Source organism: Zeugodacus cucurbitae, chromosome 6 (assembly GCF_028554725.1).
Source record: "Zeugodacus cucurbitae isolate PBARC_wt_2022May chromosome 6, idZeuCucr1.2, whole genome shotgun sequence".
NCBI lineage: Eukaryota > Metazoa > Arthropoda > Insecta > Diptera > Tephritidae > Zeugodacus > Zeugodacus cucurbitae.
In genome coordinates, this window is record NC_071671.1 from 34,641,549 (window position 1) to 34,663,561 (window position 22,013).

The 22,013-nt window shown below is 36.1% G+C and overlaps 1 protein-coding gene across 4 annotated transcripts in view; it reads right to left on the reverse strand.

Moving 5' to 3' along the window:
* Phm_1 (peptidylglycine alpha-hydroxylating monooxygenase) overlaps positions 1–22,013 on the reverse strand; it is a 114,287-nt gene that overhangs the window by 20,569 nt on the left and 71,705 nt on the right. For all 4 annotated transcript variants that reach the window (XM_054234298.1, XM_054234299.1, XM_054234300.1 and 1 more), the window contains 2 exons: positions 2,617–2,749; positions 1,845–1,893 (listed from right to left, as the gene is read on the reverse strand). In XM_054234298.1, coding sequence (XP_054090273.1) covers positions 1,845–1,893; positions 2,617–2,749 — 182 coding nt within the window. The remainder of the gene's footprint in view (positions 1–1,844; positions 1,894–2,616; positions 2,750–22,013) is intronic.

Sequence of the window (22,013 nt, forward strand, 5' to 3'; positions counted from 1 at the left end):
TTCCTTGGCACCCTGAGGAGGTTGCTTTCGAAAATTGTCAAAATCGGTCCACTGCCACGCCCACAAAATGGCGGAAACCGAAAACCTATACAGTGTCATAACTAAGCCATAAATAAAGTTATGAAAATGAAATTTGGAACATAGGATCATATTAGGGAGTGGCACATTTGGATGTTTTTGAAAAGTGGGCGTAACCCCGCCCCCAAATAGTTTTTTTGTATATAACTCGCAAACCAATAAAGCTATATAAACCAAACCAGTCCAAAAATTAAAGAAATCGGATAATAACCACACCCACCTCCCATACAAAGGTTAGGTTGAAAATTACTAAAAGTGCGTTAACTCACTAACAAAAACGTCAGAAACACCAAATTTTACATAAACAAATGGCAGAAGGAAGCTGCACTGAGATTTTTTTACAAAATGGAAAATGGGCGTGGCGTCGCGCACTTATGGGTCAAAAATCATATCTCAAGAACTATTCGACCGATTTCAATGAAATACGGTATATAACACGTTCTTGACAACCTGATGACACGGGTAGAATATGGGCGAAATCGGTTCACAACTACGTCTTCTTCCCATAAAACTCAATTTTGAATTCTTTTGATTCGTTCACTGTATAATACATATGAATATACATTAGGAACAAATGAAGATAGCGGTGACATCACTTGTGGAAAAATTGCCAAAATCGGACCATGACTTTTCAAGGTCACTGATATCGAACATGAAGAACTCAGTGCCTAAGGGTAATTTTCACCGAAAATATAGGTAAATCTCTCAGATATTTTTCATTCCCTCTGAATTTTTTTCTTATAACAGTTTCTCTCTGTACCTGAAATGGTAAAAATCGGGTCATAACTTCCCCCAGATCCCATATACCTAATTATAAGTAAAATTAAATTAAGTGAGAGTATAGTCTTCAGCCTCGAAATCCAGCGCAGAATAACTCTTGCCAACAGGTGCTACTTTGGACTGAGTAGGCAATGGAACAGTAAAGTCCTCTCTCGACGAACCAAAATCAAGCTCTACAAGTCGCTTATCATTCCCGTCCTGCTTTACGGTGCAGAAGCTTGGACGATGTCAACATCAGATGAGACGACACTAGGAGTTTTCGAGAGGAAAATTTTGCGCAAGATTTATGGTCCTCAGAACATTGGCAACGGCGAATACCGCAGACGATGGAACAATGAGCTGTACGAGTTATACGACGACATTGACATAGTTCAGCGAATAAAAAGACAGCGGCTACGCTGGCTAGGTCATGTTGTCCGAATGGACGAAAACACTCCAGCCCTGAAAGTGTTCGATGCAGTACCCGCCGGAGGAAGCCGAGGAAGGGGAAGGCCTCCACTCCGTTGGAGGGACCAGGTGGAGAGCGACCTGGTTGCACTTGGGATCTCCAACTGGCGCCGAACTGCGAAGGAGAGAGACAGGTGGCGCACTATCGTCGATTCGGCTATAACCGGCTAAACGGTTGCAACGCCAATCACATACACATAGTCTTCGATACATTGTATCTTGGTGGTGAAAACGAGTGAAATCGGTTTAGGAATTACCTCAGCCCCCATATACTATTAATTATGATTTTCGTTATTCTATTGAACGTTATACCGAATATATGGGTGGAATTGTGTTATCTTTATAAAATTACATCGATAAATTGCGAGAGACTTTTGAAATTTTTGTTTAAACCCGTGCGAATTCGGAGCGGTCTGCTAGCATGATATATAATAATACATGAATTTACATGAAATATTTACATGAAATATTTGTAATATGTTATGAATTGAGAAAATGTGAAATTTTTGTTTTAATATTTAAGACACGAAATTACTCACGGTCTTATTGTATAATCAATAAAAACTCCAGAATCGTCAGAGCTGCCATCTGTAAAATAAGTAAAGATTTCAGAACTCCAGACAAGCTTGTTAAATGTCACTGTAGCTTGTATAATATCAAATTGTTTGTCTGCTTTCGATCATTGGCTATATTTTCTTTGCTCATATAAATATTCAATTTAGTATTCAAAATTTGTTACAGAGCCATGTAATAAATATTCAGTGTCGTTTCTATTTTATTAAACATTTGGACTAAATGTCGTTATGTTCAAACTTCATAAAATGGATTTGTTTTGTGAAATATCCAATTTCGTTAAATCTACAAGATACATACTGTTCAAAATAAATGTAAAAAGACGTTGAATGTATAATTTTAAAATAAATTAGTCGTTTTCTGTTGAGATTAGTTATAACTGCCTCATGTTAGGTAATCCGTCCGGTATTGATTGATCAATTGTTGACGAAGTTTTCAAAAACCTATTTATCGAAAATAATCAAATTAAATTTACTTTAGCTACTTTAGCTATGTACGACTTTGTCATTTTTTATATTTTCATTCAATCCTTTCATTTACAAAATATTTCCGCCTTGCATTTATGTATATCTAAATTACAACAAAGCTATATGCTAATATTCAAACAAACCCTATTTAAATACCAGTACAAACATAATTTACGCTGAAATCTGACATCATTAATGTTGTGTACTTGGTAGTTGTATTTGAAAACTAACTCATTAATGTTAGCTATTAAATAATTTTGGAATAACTTACCTTTAAATTTATCAATATGAGCGTAGTGGACCTGCAGAACAATGTATTTGATAGGAGTATTTAGACCAACCTTAAATCCAACACCATTGGGTAAATCCAACTTTGGCGCATCTCTCGCCCAGGCATATAAGATCTGTAAATTAGCACAAGTTACTATATAAAGGTTTTACAATAGTTAATATTCAATAGCTTAAAACACGATTGCCTTGTGGCCCTATTACGGTTTACAACCAAATTGCATAACAGTTGAAGTTCTCAAATTCAGTATTATCGACCACAACTCAATCCATCAAAAAAAGTTGCAATTGAAGCGCGAAATGTCTTACTATTATGAATGTTGCTGGATGTTATGTATTGAATTTAAGGTTTTAAGCTGTTTAAAGATAGTAATGTTAAGGCTTTTATGATCTAATATATTTGTTTTAATAATAAAATAACTAAAACAAGTAAGGAAGGGCTAAGTTCGGGTGTAACCGAACATTTTATACTCTCGCAATTTATTTATTTAACTTTATTTATATTATATAATACACAATTTGACCCACATATTCGTCATATATATTGTATAAAGTCTATTGCTTACTTTATATATTTTAAAGTAAACGATTCAGATTGTATTCAAAGTTCTGGTATATAGGAAGTAGGCGTGGTTGTGAAGCGTGGTTCACAACATGACATTGGCATGTAAGGAAACTATTACAAACCAAGTTTCATTGAAATCGGTCGAGTAGTTCCTGAGATATGGTTTTTGACCCATAAGTGGGCGACGCCACGCCCATTTTTCATCTTGTAAAAAAATCTGAGTGCAGCTTTCATCTGCCATTTCTTATGTGACATTTAGTGTTTCCGATGTTTTTCGTTAGTGAGTTAACCCACTTTTAGTAATTTTCAACCTAACTTTTGTATGGGAAGTGGGCGTAGTTATGATCCGATTTCTTTCATTTTTGCACTGTATTAGAAAGTGGCTAAAAAAACGACTGCAGAAAGTTTGGTTTATATAGCTCTATTGGTTTGCGAGATATGTACAAAAAACTTAGTAGGGGGCGGGGTCACGCCTCCAAATATGCCCCTTCATAGTGCGATCCTTCATACCAAATTTTATTTCCATAGCTTTATTTATGGCACTTTATGTGTTTTCGGTTTTCACCATTTTGCTCATTTTCGAAAGCAACCTTCCTAAGGTGCCAAGAAATAAGTGTGCCAAGTTTCATCAAGATATCTTAATTTTTACTCAAGTTACAGCTTGCACAGACGGACGGACGGACAGACAGACATTCGGATTTGAACTCCACTCTTCACCCTGATCACTTTGGTATATATAACCCTATATCTAACTCGTTTAGTTTTGGGTGTTACAAACAACCGTTATGTGAACAAAACTATAATACTCTCTTTAGCAACTTTTGTTGCGAGAGTATAATGAAGAAATGAGCACCAAAATGCATATTTTATGAAAAAATGGAAAACATTCTCAAAATGTAATGTTCCAGAGTTCTCACTGGGTATCTTGCCTTTCGTGCTCACCTACACAGTCACAATTCCTCTCGTGCCGACCATTGAATTAAACATTCGTCTAACGGGTATTGGGGAGTAACACGAACATGCTGAATTGATAGGATTTACTACATCCGTAAATATATAATAATATTTAATATATGCCGTATATTATCGTATTTTTATATGTATAAATCAAATTCTAATTAGTTCAAACACTCATAATTTGTGTTTTCTTAGTTTCACAGCAGAAACTTCGCTAGTAAGTCAAAATCAGCTGATTTATAAATATCTAAAAGAAATGTACAGTGGCGAATAATTTCGATATATAAAATATTGCAAATATTTGTGGAATTGTTCTTGCATCTAATTTAGTTAAAAACAAATCTATTACTTATTTTAACGAAAAAAATTTAAATCAAATAAAAAAAGCTATATTAGCCACTACAACTTTAAACATTAGCATCGAATGATACCAAGCAGCACATTAGTTTTTGCCATAACATTTTCGTTATTTTAATATATATGTTGAATTTGAGACTTTTGCCTTTATTCAGCAAAAACATCGCAACATCGTTCCCAACGTATTCAATTCAGCATTTTCGCCATTGAACGCGGTCCCGTACAATAAGCGGCATCGCTTGTTCAATCGCGTTTGTCACTTCATATTTCATCACCTGTTCAATTAGTTGATATCCATTGTCGCACGTGGTCGATCTCTTCTTTTTCTTAACGCGTATTATAATATATTTTATATCAATAAAATTTAATTATTAAATTAGATAAATATAACGTTTGTCGAAAATAAACCAAACATATATATGTTTTTTTGACTGAAGTTTTATAATCCACATAAAGCATTGAAATACTACTTAGATCTGTACAAAGGTGTTCGAAAAAATAAAAACAATTAAAGTGAGCATATAAATCGACGAATAATTTTTTTGTGTACACATTAAATTTATATACAACGTTTTTGTTGCTTTGTGCCCGAAATAGGCTGTTCGAAAAAATAAGAACAACACATAAAAAGTTCCATTACGATAATTTTACTGTGTTAAAATGTTCACTAATGCCTTTGCATTTAGTATTAAGTTGTTCTTAAATGATTTCTACTGACTTCGGCGCTTCTGGAATGAATAGAATCCACAAAAGCACGGCATGTTGAGAGGGGTATATTTTCCATGGTATTTTTTATAATATTAATAATTCTTGGAATTTTTTTAGTTTCGAGTCTTTTACACCTTTTTTCACATTCATCCAATTGTATTAAACTCCTGGTACTACAAAGACTAAGCCATTAGATCAATATTTTGCTACGAAAACACTTCTTAGATCTATTCGAGGCATGTTTTCAACCATTATCTTGATTTCCTAAAATCATATGGCATATGTTCTTCGGCAAAAGGTAGGACAATAGTCCCCAGATTGTTATTAACACAATAAATGACGGCTATAACTCCTATGATACATACGTACCAGATGCCTAGGAACACCCCATTACACAAGGGGTCCCCCATAGGCCAAAAATCAAAAAGTCGATAGCAAAATATTTTGACAAAATGTAAACGAATTGTCTCTAAAATGACCAAAATTTTATATGGTAAAAGTTTTTTTGGAAATCTAACAGGACTTTCTTAAAATAGAATCGGAGACGTGAGTACATGTTCATTTTAACAGCACAGTGAATGCTTTTCAACTAAAGGGGAAATTCAAATTGGTCTGTCGAATATTTTCGTTCCTGAATTTGAATGATTTTAAATATATTTTTAAGTGGAACGTTTACATTTTATGTTCCAATAATAATAAAAGCTAATTTGTGTTGTACTTTTTTTTAATCAATGCTTTTCTTTACCTTGTTTTTTGTTGATTATGTACGCGTCTTTATTACGTTTAGTTAAAGTTTTAGTTGTATTCCCCTCTCTCCCCCTTTGACTTTTTGTAGAGTGTATTTGTGGGTGTCTTAAGTTGATATAAAACTTAAAGTTTGCTGCAGAAATTTGCAGATATGTGCAGAATCTACAATATACCAACGCCATCTTTTTTCTTCAAGGTCAAATTTGCCTTGTAAAGTGCTATAACTAAGACATAAATAAAGTTATGAAAACAAAATTTGGTACAAGGGATCACATTAGGCAGGAGAATATTTGGAAAAAATGTTTTTGGGAAAGTGGTATTTTTTGTGCATATCTCATAAACTGCTAAAGCTATATCAATCAAATTTTCTGGAGTCATCTCCTTTAAGCACTTGATTATACAGCATGAAAATGGAGGAAATCGGATTATAAGGGGCCATCCATAAATTGCGTCACACGAATTTAAGGACTTTTTAACCCCTCCCCCCTCCTTGTCACAAGTTGTCACATTTTGGCATAAAAAATTAACAATGGGCGGGGCGACGCCCACTTATGTTTTAAAAACCATATCTCAAGAACTACACGACCAATTCCAACGTAATTCGTAATTTTTTTTTGCCTCCCAATACTACCGTTTGAAAATTTGGCGAAATCGGTTTACAATATTTACACCATAATTTTGAAGTCCATATCATACAAATACTACATTTAGAGTGGGCATCGTCGGTATAAAAATCGCCGAAATCGGACTAAAACCTTTCAAGGCCCCAGATATAGAACATGAGGGCCTAAGTGTTTTTTTGGCTAATTCGGTAAATCTCTCAGCTATGAACATAGCCCTTCTTTACTTCTTTTTAATTTTTTTTGTTAAATATCTGATTATATGGTCTTATTAACAATCTGAATATACATATGCTAGAATAAACCAGAATCAACAATCGAAATCGATAACATGCCAGATTTATCCAGACATCGATAATCGTAATTGCCAGAATATTCGAGTGGCGATATATTGCCAACAATCGACTATATAATTGATATCCGAAAAACAAGCCCGATTACGAGAGGCAATGGAAGAAAAAAAATATCAAAGTGGACGAATTTGTTTTCGAGTCATTGTTAGAGGAACCGACAACCAAAATAGAGGAAAAGGAAGATTATCCATGTTCATCAGGGGCATCGGACATAAAAATGTTTTTGTTTGCATTATCACAGATGTCGTCACAATTCCAAGCGCAGAAATTAGAATTAATGGAGATGAAAGCACAGCAGTCACAGTTGTCAACACAAGTGTCCTTACAAACAACAGAGCTGTCATCGCAGATATCCGCTCAGGTGTCAGCACAGTTAAAAGAACAGGAAGCGCGCATATCAACGCAGGTGATCTCACAAATAGCAGAAGTATCAACGCAGATTTCAGAAGAGCAAGACAAAGATCCTTTCCGTGACCTGCAACTAAATCGACTAGTGGTGTCAACAGGTTCTGTCAAAGTCAAAACTCCATCATTTGACGGCACAACTCCGTTCCAAATTTTCAAACTCTAAACTCGGAAGACAAAGTTGCAGCGTTATTCGTGCCTTTTAAAGGGGCTGCTGCGGAAATTCTACAAACTATACTCAGTTACGAGTCAAGCAGTTACGAAGCGTTGATGGCTGCTATAGAAAAACGATATGGGAGTGAGCACAGGAGGCAAATTTCCAAATAGAACTGCAAAATCGGAAACAGAAAACTAGTGAGACTTTGCAGGAATTTGCTACGGAAATTGAAAGACTAGCTCACTTGGCTCATTCGCATAAGTCAGCAGAGTATATAGAGGATATAAAAATCCAGTTTCGTTAATGGTATACGAGACGAAAATACGCACTATGCTGCACTAGCATGTCCAAAATTGACTTTTGCAGAAACGGTATCCTTTGCTCTAACTCACGAGACTGCCTCATTACTGAGCCATAGAACATTTAAACCTCATCGTGTAGAAATAGAAAAGCCTGCCTGGACGAAGAAATTTTTTGAATAAATTCATAAAATACTGGAAAAATCTGGAGAAACACCTATGAAAAATTATGGCGTGGTTAAATGTTTCAACTGCGAAAAAAGTGGTCATATTGCACGTAACTGCAATAATATAGTTGGACGCAAACGTAAAGCTGAAGAAGACCAACCAACTCTGAAAAGCAACCAATCGTCAAACTAAAGCGAGTCAGTCGAAAGGGGCGCGTGCTCGCTCCCCCAAGTGAATGCCTGTAATCTCTGTCTCTCAGATAAATAGAAATACCAACCGGTAACGTTAGTGGATGTGTGGACGGTGAAAAGCGCATACTGACTGTGGATACCGGCGCAACACATTGCATAATTCGATCGGATCTGGTCAACACGGAAGTAAGACCACTAGCTGGGGCAAAGTTACCCACTGCAACTGGAGATGACACTCAAGTTCTCGGGGAAGTACATGCGAAATTGCTATTGGAAAGATAGCCGTGTTATATAATTTTATAGTGGCAGATATCGTCGATGAAGTCATAATTGGAGTAGACTTTCTAGTCAATAAAGGAATCAAATTAGACATGGTAAAGAGAATTATGACTTATACTAATATGGAAGTGCCACTTATGTTTGGTTATGATAACAAATGCAACGTTAGACGAGTTTTAGTAACAGAAAATCAGAAGATTCCACCAAAATCAGAAGCAGTTGTTTGGGCAGAAGTAAATGGAGACTGTGGGACGGATACGTTGTGGGTTGTTGAAAGCGCTAAAGAATTTATACCAAACTTACTTATAGGAAAAACTCTGTCTACGACACGACAAGACAAAAGAGTTCCAGTAAGAGTCCTTAATGAGTGTAAGTCACCAATCACAGTCCCCAAAGGAGCTATAGTGCGGCAGTGTCAGGAGATTGAGGCCGTAATAAATTGCGAAACACATCTTGAATTCTGTGGGTAAAAACGATATTTCGAACGAGATTGAAGCTTGGACCGAGGAACTAGAGGTAGACCATAAAAAGAAGGCCAAACAACTTCTTCTCAGATACTCCACCATATTTGATAAAGATGAATCCAAACCAGGTAGTACAAAAATCGTGAAACATTTCATCAACACCGGGGATACAAGACCAATCCGCCAGGCTCCTCTCAGCGTTCCATTAGCCAAACGTGAAGTTGTAAGCCAGACCATACGTGAAATGAGTGATGGCGGCATAATTGAACCATGGAGTCCATGGAGTTCACCTGTAGTACTTGTGAAAAATAAGGCAACATGAGGTTCTGTGTGGACTACAGAAAATTGAATGATGTCACGAAGAAAGACAGATATCCATTACCTAGAATACGAAAAGATGACACTCTAGACTCACTATCAGGCACAAATTGGTTTTCAACACTCGATTTGAAAAGTGGCTATTGGCAAATGGAGGTAAACGAAGAAGACAAAGAAAAGACGGCTTTCAGCGTTGGAGATGGTCTTTGGCAATTTACTGTAATGCCCTTTGGGTTATGTAACGCTCCTGCCACTTTTGAGAGACTTATGGATCAAGTGTTAAAAGGATTGCACTGGAAGACATGTTTGGTATACCTTGACGATATCATTGTGTTGGGCAAGAGTTTTGATGAGCACCTCAAGAACTTGGAAGAGGTTTTTCAGCGTATAGCCAGCGCTGGTTTAAAACTGAGCCCGTAGAAGTGTTCACTATTCACGAAGGAAGTGAGTTATTTAGGACACAAAGTCACAACGAAGGGCATTGGTACAGTTCAAGAAAAGATAGAGGAGGTAAAGGATTGGCCCAGACCTCAAAATTTACATGAATTGCGGAGTTTCCTTGGACTGTGTACGTATTACCGACGATTCGTTCCAAATTTCGCCAGTGTAGCTAGTAGCCTCCATGAACTCACGAAGAAGAACAGAGCCTTTGAATGGAATGAAGAACAAGAATTGGCCTTCCAAACTCTGACGGGGAGATTATGTACTGCGCCAATGTTAGCATATCCAGTTCCAGGCTCAACGTTCGTTTTGGACACGGATGCTAGGGGCTATGCAATTGGAGGCGTTCTATCACAAGTGATTGACGGAAATGAGAAAGTGGTCGCGTATTATAGCCAGACGATAAGAAAGTCAGAGTTATTGCGTAACGTGAAGAGAATTACTGCCATTGGTGAAGGGCATCAAACATTTCCATAAATTCTTGTATGGACAGCGATTTTGAGTAAGGACAGATCACGCCGCATTAAAATGGCTTCTGCAATTCAAGAATGCAGAAGGACAGTTGGCACGGTGGATTGAGAGACTTTAAAGTTATGACTTCTCTATAGAACACCGAAAGGGTAGTAGTCATGGGAATGCGGATGCAATGTCCCGTCGTCCTTGTAATTTAGAATGTCGACATTGTTCAAGAGCTGAGGCCAAAGAAGGCATTATAGATGTCCGATTAATGTCAATAATTTCGACAGAAGGCTCCAAAGGAATTACGAAAAAGTCAGCAAGACGATCCAGATTTGGAACTGGTAATGCATGGAGTGGAGCTGAACAAGCGTCCAACGAGAGAAGAAATAGCTGCAGAGAGTCCAGTTGCAAAGGCATATTGGGCACAGTGGAACAGTTTAAAGTTGGTATCTGGCTGCTTGCATCGAGTATGGGAAAGCGAAGATGGACAGTTTCCGAACTCTTATAATCGTTCCGAAAGTAAGAATTCCTGATGTTCCCAAGGAGATGCATAACGGTCCAAATGGGGGGCAATGGGAATCACAAAAACCTTGGAAAAAATAAAACAAAGATTTTATTGGGTTGGTTGTCGGCAATCAGTCACGGAGTGGATTGATAATTGTGCTGAGTGCATTACAGCAAAAGGGCCGAAATCCAGGAGTCACGGCCAGATGAAGCAGTACAATGCGGGTACCCCATTTGAACGAATTGCCATGGATGTAGCCGATCCGTTTCCCACCAGTAAATTAGGTAACAAATATGTTTCGGTAGTTATGGATTACTTCAGTAAATGGCCAGAAGTATACTCAATTCTTAATCAAGAAGCTGAAACAGTAGCAAATGTATTAATCAATAATTGGCTAACAAAGTATTGTGTTCCAATAGAATTACATTCTGACCAAAGAAGGAATTTCGAATCAGCTCTAATCCAGGAAATGTGCCACAAATTGGGTATACGGAAAACTCGTACAACACCCTTACATCCACAGTCCGATGGTATGGTAGAACGAATCGAACTTTGGAAGAACATCTAAAGAAAATGGTAGACAAGTATCAAAATGATTGGGATACCCATATAGCCTTGTTCCTGATGGCTTATCGGTCTACCGTACATGAAACAACAGGACAGACTCCAGCAAAGGTAATCTTTGGTAATCATTTTCGGTTATCGATAGATTTAAAGTTTGGAATAAATGCAAATGGTGGAAATAATGTTAGGGAGGCCAACAGTGTCCTGGAAGACGAGATGAGAGAAATACATGCTATAGTGAGACAGCGCACCCAAATCATGAGTGATAAAATGAAGGCAAAATACGACAAGGCTATGAACTCTGAAGAATTTGTGGAAGGAGATTGGGTGTTGTTATATAACCCACAACGGAAGAAGGGTTGTCTTCTAAATTTCAATGCAGTTGGGAAGGACCATACCAGGTTGTTAAACGGATCAATGATGTGGTGAATCGCATACAGACAATTGGAAGGTCCAGAATTAAATTGAAGGTGGTTCATCTAAAACGGCTTGCAGCATTTGGTTCTGGAAGTATGTCTAATCGGGACGATCACACTTAAGTGGAGGGCAGTGTGACGAACATGGATGCTAGAATAAACCAGAATCAACAATCGAAATCGATAACATGCCAGATTTATCCAGACATCGATAATCGTAATTGACAGAATGTTAGAGTGGCGATATATTGCCAACAATCGACTATATAAGGGCTGCCGGACTGGCAGCAAGACACAGTTCTAATTAGAGAGTTGCCGGGTAAAGTGCAAGAAGTTATAAGTTAGAAGTTGTAAACTCGAATAACGAGTAATAAAGTGTTAAGCTCTTTGAATTAGAAATAAAGAAAAGTGTATAGCCATTAAATAGTGACTTTTATTTGACAATCCAGTGATCGAACTTAGGGTAGAGTTATAGAGTAAACGATTTATTTTGGAAATCCGTTACAGTATGTATAGAAATGTCTTATTAAGAATCTGTATATGTATATATGTAAATAACATCCCCCTCCCCCCTTCCCAACGGGAAGTATTAATGGCCGCGGCTTCATACGGACCCACTGTGCATTAGGGCATCCCAAAAACATCAGCTCAAGTCCTCCATGATTCATAGTATTTAAATGCTAATTATTTAATTATCTAATATTGTTGTAGTATTGTTTTTCCCTCACTAGAGTCGAAATAAACAATATTTTTCTCATGGGCCCATAGGATATTATGTCAACCTAACATATGCTCCTTCATAAACCATCTAGCAAATTGAAGTCACCATTCTATGTGAATACTGTTTAGTAAAAGTCCTTCTTTTGGACCTCGTGCTTTCGGCTTAGCCTTTTTTTTCCTTTTCTCTTTGACGAAGTTAATATACGGGGACTTTTAACGATTTGTGTGATGAGTTCATCCTTTTTATCCGAGGTTTTTTTGTGCGTTCCCGTTATTAAGCTTTCAGTAACTAATTTTTGCAGTTTAATATTATTCAGTTCGAAAATACCATAAATTACTTAAAATAGACAATCATTTCATTACCACAATCAACTTTTTAATAACTTCCCTCAGCTCCATAGAAAACTGCAGAAATCTTTCTATTTTTAAAGGATTAACAAAAATTTTAACTGTAAACTCGATCAAATTTGCCTTCAGATGATATTATTAGATTGTTATTAAAATTTGTGTATTCCAAGAATCCAATGTCGGCAACAGGAGATAAACCGCCTACTAGAATTTGGTCTTATTTTTTCGAACAGCCTATTTCAAACTTAAAGCAACAAAAAACGCTGCAAAGAAATTAAATATTATATATTAACAAAGTTTTATATTTTTTGAAAACTACTTTCTTTTACAAATGTTTGTCTAAAATAAAGTTTAAATACAAATGTTTTACAAAAAAATTATTCGTCGATTTATATGCTCATTTTGGTTGTTCTTATTATTTCGAACACGTTTGTACATATATCCATTTTAATATTTATTCACACTTTTATAAAAAAAACTTCAATTTATTGTTTTAAATTTTCATTTAAAATGTATCAGATGGTTAATTATCTGTCAAATCTTCACATTTTTAAGTTGGCAACGCGAATCAAGCTTCAGCTAAACTTAGTTGATATTCATATTAGGCGTGTTTTATTTGTCCAGCAAATTAAGCTATTGGCTTATTTTGTATGGAAGAATTAGCCAACATAATTATGCTGACTTGTCACAAGTTATCACATGTAGCTTGTATATTGAACTACGGTCATTGCCAGTTCATCGCCTTTTTTCATTCATAATAGTTAGGTTTTTCAAAAAAAAAAGTTGTTGGCAATAGCGAGAAACCCCATTTAGACAGATAAAAATGTAAACAAACCAAAATTGTAAATTCTATTAGATGTGTAAAATGGCAAATAAAAACTTTATCCATATTTACTTTGACCTTCCCGGATCTAATAATGATTGTAGATTCCTTAACTGGTCAGAATATTATAGAAAAGCGGTAAACAAAAGAGATTTTAAATAAATTACATTTTAGCTGAGAGTTCGCGCCCGCACCTGAGCATGATAATTGTAATATTTATTAAAACTTTACCAAAAAGTAATAGAGTGACCGATTTAATATGGGAAAATGAACGAACCGAAATAACAAATTTTGTGACAAGTATGCCAATACATCCACAATTTTAAGTCACAATTGACTTTCATTTTCAAATTTATGGTGGGCTTTATTCTGCATATATCGGTGAATATGTGAGATATTAAGTGAAGGTAAATTAATGGACATAATGTAGGACACAGTGAACAGTTGAAGTGAACGCAAGTGAAATTTTCGGTGCCGTGGAAAAGTCTAAATTACATTGTTAAACTGAATGCGAAACCGAATTTTTTGTGCATGAAAGAAAGAATCAGAGTCCTGGCGCAAATTGAATATATCTTCACTTTTGTGGTTTGCGGAATCTTATAAAAAAGAAAACAAAATTACTTAAACGTTTTCTTAGTGAACCGAATATAAAAACAATAATGACAGGTTACTAACACCCAGTAGGGAAATTGCTAAAAACAAAAATGGCTGAACCTCAACATGAAGTGACGCCGAGAATTAGTCTAAGCTCGTTTAGAGTACATTTAAGAGTTACAAAAAGCTAACTCTCTTGTAAATGAAACTTTAGAAGCGATGTGGAATCAATTACACAAAGATAATATGGCACTCAAAAAAGAAAACGAAGACCTGAAAGCTAGTAAAAGCAAGCCTGCTTGTGCAGCACCAAAACCACCAAATGTAAGTTTTGATGAAGTATACGAAACGGATGAAGATTAAATAGCTAAAGAAACTGAGTGGATACTCAAAATGAAGCGCTCTTCAAAAAAACGTAAAGCTGATAGTTCCCCAACAATTAATAGCCATTTGGAAAATAAAAATAAAGACAGTGCGGCCATTAATGACACCAAAACTCACCGACCACCACCAATTATAATAAACGATGCTAAAGATTTCAATAAATTACATTCGGCTCTAACAAAACCAAAATACATTTGATGCTACTAATACCCCTGACAGACGGCGGCGTTAATTCGGATTAACTGCTTTAATCGGGGTTAATCCGAGAGTTATCTCAGTTAACTCCGTTTGCTAACTCCCATTTAATCCTCAAAATTTTAGAGAGTTAGTGGCATTTTCGTTGGCAACATTGTTAAACATGGCAGTTTTAACCTATTGTAAATGAAAATATGCAATACTGACAGCTCTTTTTCAATAAAATGTAAACAAAAACATACGCATGTAATGAAATAGCATTTTTTTTCTAAAATGGAAGTTCTAATAATAACTTATTTATGTACATTTTTTTAGTAATTAGTAATTTTGTACTAATTGTGCGGCTAACAACCGCAATATTTGCTTTCTACCCAATTTTATTTTACCAAAATGGAAATATTAAAGCCAATCAGCTGTTTATGGGAGTTTATAACTCGCTTTGCTGCCGTCTGTCACCTACAAATTTGGAACTGATTAAAAGCGCAGTTATTCGGGGTTAACTCTGCCGTCTGTCTAGGCTATAACTATCGAACAACAGCAAAATTCTTGTCAAACGAAAATATACCTTGGTTTAGCTACGAGAACAAACATAACAGGCCAGTAAAAGTAATGATAAAAAATTTACACCACTCATGTGATACTCAATCCATCTTGAACGACCTTAAAGATCAATGCTTTAATGTGCTAAATGCAATTAACAAACTTAAGTGGAAGACTAAAGAACCGCTAGATATGTTTTTAGTAGTATTCGATGCTACCGAGGACATTAAGAAAGTTTATCAGATCAAAAGCATTCTAAATACTGTTGTCAATGTAGGTCCTATCAAAGCCTCTAAATTAATCCCTCAGTGCAAAAACTGTCAAGCTTTTGGACATACAAAAAACTTCTGCGGTAAGCCATCGAGATGTGCGCTATATGAAATGAAAAGATCCTGCCAAATGTTGCAAATGTAGCGATTCCCATCCTGCAAGCTACCGTGGTTGTGTCGTTCCAAAAGAACTACAAAAAATTAGAGACAAGAAGAATGGTAATACAGTTGAGGAGAATGTCAATGCTCAGGCAAAAAACACCGTTGCAGACAAAGGAAGGAAGGAAGTAAAACCCCTCCCATCAACTTCAAAACTAACAGTTGCGCAAATTGCTAAGCAAGGTCAGACAAATACAGTTCAAAAAAGTAGTCCGTTATCCCAAATTCTGGATAAACTAAACGAAAAAGAAAAATTATTTAAGTACATAAATGAGCGGCTCGACGCTCTTGAATACCTTAAACAATTTATTGATGAACAGTTACTCTTTGAAAATAATGCTATGGAACGCCAATGGTATATCCAAAAGTAAAAATGAATTGGAAGTTATTCTAAACCATTTCCATTCATTTTTCAAATTCAAAAATTTTGACATATACCACACTCCGCACCCAGCAAACTCAGCATGTTGAGGAAGCGCATTTTTAATTAAAAGTATTATTAAACATTTCGAAGAAGCTCAGATTAAGACTAAAGAAATTCAAACTGCAGCAATTTGAGTAAAAATGCACAGTCAGTCATTATACTTAATTGCTCTATATAGTCCGTCAAGGCATAATATCAACACTGATACTTATACGAGTTTATTAAAAAAATATGACGGAAGGTGCATCATGGGTGGTGACTTTAATGCAAAACACACTCATTGGGGATCACGTTTGCTATACAAGTTATTGAATGCAATGTTATTTCGACAGGGAGACCCACTTATTGGCCTGCAGATAGTAGGAAATTACCAGATCTTCTAGACTTTTTTGTCATCAACAAAGTATCGAAAATCAATTTACGTATTGAAGATAGCTCAGATTTAAGCTCTGATCATTCACCAGTGTTACTAACTTTATGTGAAAAACCAGTACTTTCGTCCGGCACGTGCTCTCTATCTAATAAACATACCGATTGGTATAAATTTAAGACTATACTGAATAAAGTCGATTTTAAGCTAAAGCGCATATCGACAGATGCTGACTTAGATTGTGAAGTTGAATCTTTCACAAAAGTAATTCAAAATGATGCGTGGAACAGTAACCCGAATATTCGAGGAAACAAATTCCCAAAATACATCTCAGATGGTATCCATAAAAAACGCAAACTTCGACGAAGATGTCTGCAAACTAGGTCGGCTGCTCTCAAAACAGAGTTTAATTGACGTACAGCGGAAATAAGAACAAAAATTTAACAGTCTAAAAACTATTCCTTCAAAACGTATTTGTTCAAACTCACTGTTGATAAAACTACCGATTATTCCCTCTGGAAAGCTGCAAGGAATATTAATAAACAAATAAAACGTGTCGCACCATTAAAATTAAACGAAACTGAATGGGAGAAAACGAATGCACAAAAAGCTGCAGTATTTGCAAATTATTTGAGAAACACATTTACACCTAACGATGGACATGAGCTAAACTGTGAAAATAGTGTGTTGGATGCACTCGTCAGCATTTCTCCAGTTACTAGATTTCTCCAGTTACTAGTAAAGAAATTAAAAGTCTTATCAGCTCAAAAAAGCTGCACGGTTTGATTTAATAACCGCAGAAATATTACGCAATCTACCAAAGAATTGTATAAAAAAAGTTTTAAACATTCTAAACAATGCATTATACTATGGAACGTACATCGCTTTGGAAAGTATCTGAAGTTATTATGATACCTAAGCCGGGTAAACCACTACATTATGTCACATCTTATAGGCCAATATCGCTGCTGCCAGCTCTATCGAAAGTCTTCGAGAATGTTCTCATAAAGAGGCTCAAATCAATAACAGATCGAAAACACCTTATACCAGTACATCAGTTCGGCTTTCGTGATCATCATTCAACAATTGACCAGGTGCACCGAATCGTTAATTTCGTTAAAAATGCTATGGATTAAAAGAACGTTTGTTCGGCGACCTTCTTAGACGTGTCTCAAGCTTTTGATAGAGTTTGGCATTCGGGTCTACTGCTGAAATTGAAATGCATGTTACCCAAACAATAATGCGAAATAATTGCTTCCTACCTAAAAGATAGATACGTTCGCAGAAAACAAGAGGATGCATACTCAAACTTGCAACCGATAGAAGCGTGTGTTCCCCAGGGAAGCGTGTTGGGGTCAATGCTTTACTTGATTTTTACAAGTGATATCCCCACTGACTCAAGTTTTGTGACAGCGACATTTCCGGATGACACAGCCCTGTTAGCAGCAGGTACCTCAGTATGTACCCTTCGAGTGCAAACAGCAGTCAATGCAATTATTAAATGCGCTTCCAAGTGGCGTATTAAATTTAACAGTTCCAAATGAATGCACGTAGATTTCACTTTAAAAAAATCATCATACCATCCCATTTATATAAATGGTACTCCTATACCACATCACAATAATGCTAAGTACCTAGGAATTACCCTGGACGCTAAGCTTCGCTGGAAAGAGCATGTCAAAAAAAAAAGATGTGAGCTTGATTTAAAATTTGCTTTGTTTTACCATCTAGTCGGTAGGAGATCCACGCTTTCAATCAAGAACAAGCTGTTTATATATAATCAAGTACTAAAGCCAATTTGGGCCTATGGAAAAGCGCATTCAGCCCTTCCAAAATAAGGTACTAAGAAGTATAGTTAATGCTCCTTGGTATGTTAGATCTGCTGACCTTCACCGTGATCTTGATGTGAATTCAGTAGTAAACGAAATAACCAAACTTGCAAAGACTCACGAAATGAGGCTTATACAGCATGTAAATGAAGAGGCATCCAGTCTCACCGGAACTGCTGAACGAGAAAACCGACTGAAACGTAAGAGGCCGTCAGACTTAGCAAGGCAACTGTAGCAGCAAATGAATTCCTCTAACATTTAGTTTTTAACTTATTAGAATTGAATTGTTGTTAGTATTTAATCATTGTATACTAGGTACAATTGTAATAAAAACAAGTAAGGAAGGGCTAAGTTCGGAAGTCACCGATCATTTTATATTTATTTAAATTAACAAACAATTTGACTCACATATTCGGCATATACAGTGGAATTTCCATAACTTGAACTTCTATAACTAGAAGATCTCCATAACTCGAACAATTGAATTGGCAATAGCGTTTAGAAAACAAATTTCTTTCCCTAACTCGAATTTCTATATCTTGAAATTCTCCATAACTCGAACTCTTGAAGAGGCAATAGAGTGCAACTTTCATACAAATTTCCTTCCATAAATCGACCTTTTGGTCAGGACATAATAAAAAATTTACAATTTTACTATCGAGGCAGAATTGTAAAAGAGTTCCTCTATATTGTACGGAGGACTTGCAAAAAAAATAATATTACACATAAGGATTGCATAAATCATCTAATAAAGGCATGAGACATACACGTCAACAGCGAATAATAGCAAACTGCAACAAACAAAATTACAGAATACATGTTTTGACGTATGTACATAATACCCTATGCGAAGTAAATAAATAAAACTGTGTATAAATCTATATTTTACAGCTTTTTTCAATTGTGTAGGTTTTAATGAAAATTCTATAATTCGAAGTTTTTTTGTGGATTATGGTGATTCGAGTTAGAGAAGTTTCGCTGTATATGGTATAAAGTCCATTGAAAGTTTGAAAACCCTAATATTAAGTATATGGGAGATAGATGAAGTTATGACCCGATTTCACTCATTGTTGGCACGGAGATATATTATTAGAAGAAACATATTCCCTCAAAATTTCTTCAAAATATCAGAGAGACTTGACTTTCGATTTCGGTAAAAAAAATTGTAGAAGTACTGAGGTACTCATATTCAAAATATAGGGTCTTGAAAACTTATGGACCAATTTCGACGACTTTTAGAAGTGCGATGCCACTCTTTAAATACAGTATTTTTGCAAAGTTCTGTGCCGATATCTTCTCTAGTACAAACTATCTTCTCTAGTACAAAGTTCTGGTATATGGGAAGTAGGCGTGGTTGTGAAACGATTTGGACTATTTTCACAAAATATCATTGGGAGATTGGAATATATATATATTTGGAAGATATTATGAACCGAATTTCATTGAAATTGGTAGAGTAGTTTCGAAAATATGGTTTTTGACCCATAAGTGGGCGGAACCACGGCCATTTAAAATTTTGAGTGCAGCACTTCTACATACTTTCTGGTGGTTTTCCTTACTGAATTAAAGCATTTTTAGTAGTTTTCAACATAACCTTTGTATGGGAGGTGGGCGTGGTCATAATCCGATTTCCTCCATTTTTGGACTGTATAAGGTAGTACCTAAGAGAAACGACTCTAGAAAGCTATGTACAAAAAACTTAGTAGGGGGCGCGGCCACGCCCACTTCTCCAAAAAATTACCTCCACATATGCCCCTTCATAGTGCGATCCTTCGTACCAAATTTTACTTCAATAGCTTAATTTATGGCTAAGTAATAGCTTTTTATATGTTTTCGGTTATTGCCATTTTGTGGGCGTTTTAGTCGTCCGATTACGCCCATCTTCGAATTTAACCTTCTGGTGCCAAGAAATACGTTTTCCAAGATTCATCAAGATATCTCAATTTTGACTCAAGTTACAGCTTGCACGGACAGACAGACATCCTGATTTGAACTTTATTCGTCACCCTGATCATTTTGATATGTAAAAACCTATATCTAACTCGTTTAGTTTTAGGACTTACAACCAACCGTTATGTGGACAAAACTATAATACTCTTGTAGCAACTTTGTTGCGAGAGTATAAAAAAAAATAATGTACTGCCAATCAGAAAATCGAACAGTGATGATTCCTAAATAGAAATTGAGAGATATTGTTCTCGCGAGACATATGAAATATTATACTCTAAGGAAGATTATATTTTGAGATAAAAAAATGACGTTGTATGAAGAAGTAGGCCTAGTTGGAATTTTTTGTTTTCAAACTGTAGTAATTTGCTATCACACTAATGTTGGAATAGTGAATTTTCGCGTTCGTAGGCATTGATTTTTAAATGATTTATATGATGAAAAATATTCCAAATTGAAAATAATAAAAATATACATATATAAACAAGTAAGGAAAGGCTAAGTTCGGGTGCAACCGAACATTTTATACTCACGCAATGTATTGCTATATTTTTATTAGGTTAGGTTAGGTTAAGTGGCTGTCTAACGACGCATCTAGGCCTTTGGGAGGCCCATTGTGATACCACTGGGGCTGAGATCCCTCACACTATCGAGTCCTCATTGAACCACCCTGTGGTCCTGATAAAGTGAAAAAGCTCACCCAATTTGACATGAGCAACTTCGCCAACATCCTCGAGAAAACCGCGTCCAATAGTTGCGATTCTTTTCCTATACAGAGCCTTGCATCCACAGAGAATGTGTGTAATCGTTTCTTCTTCTTCTTCTTCTTCTTCTTGGCAGCGCCTGCAGTAATCATTGAAAGGTAGCCCCAGTCTGCTGGCGTGTCTCCCAATCAGACATTGCCCCGTTAACACCCCTACAAGGGTTCTTGTTTCATTCCTCCCAAATTTCAATAAGCGACAAGTACGTCTCTTATTCCACTCTGGCCACGTTTGTCTGCTTACGGAGCAAGTCGTTACTTGTTTCCATTGTGATTCAGCCGTATCTACTGCATATTTATCGATTAAGTATTTGCAGGTTGCCAGAGGTATATATATTGCCTCTTTATCGGCCTCCAACTGCAGTGTGGTGCCCAATCTGGCTAGCTCATCTGCCACACAGTTCCCAGGGATGTCGCTATGTCCTGGGACCCATTGCAGGTGTATAGTGAAATATGACGTCATTGTCAATAATAAATCCAAGCATTCTTTCACTATCTTAGAAGATATTCTATGAGACTTTAATGATTTTAAAGCAATTTTGCGCAACATTGCGAGGTAGGCAGTCTGTTGGCTACCCAGAGGATACTTGGTCTAAGACCGGAAGTCGTGAGCTGCTTGAGCCACATGTAAAAGAATCGTTCCTGGCCACTCCCAAGTGAATGACAGTCAAAAACTTTCCTCACTTACGTGAACTTCTACATATGACTCCATCCTCTGTTCGCCACACAATTAGTACAAAATCACTATTTATTAAAAAATAATTAATATAATTAACTACGTTATTACTAGAACCTCCACTTTAGAAAAATTTAGCTATTTCATTGCATGCGTATATTTTTGTATTCATTTAATTAAAAAACAGCTGTCACTATTGCTTATTTTCATTCACAATAGGGTGAATGCGGTCATGTGTACAACTAACTTTCTAAAACTTTTTAGGATTAAATGGGAGTTAGCAAACGGATACTACGTTTATGCTTCATTTCTACAAGGTTATATTCTACATCGGTAAAGCCTACAGGCATAAACGGCAAATACTATATT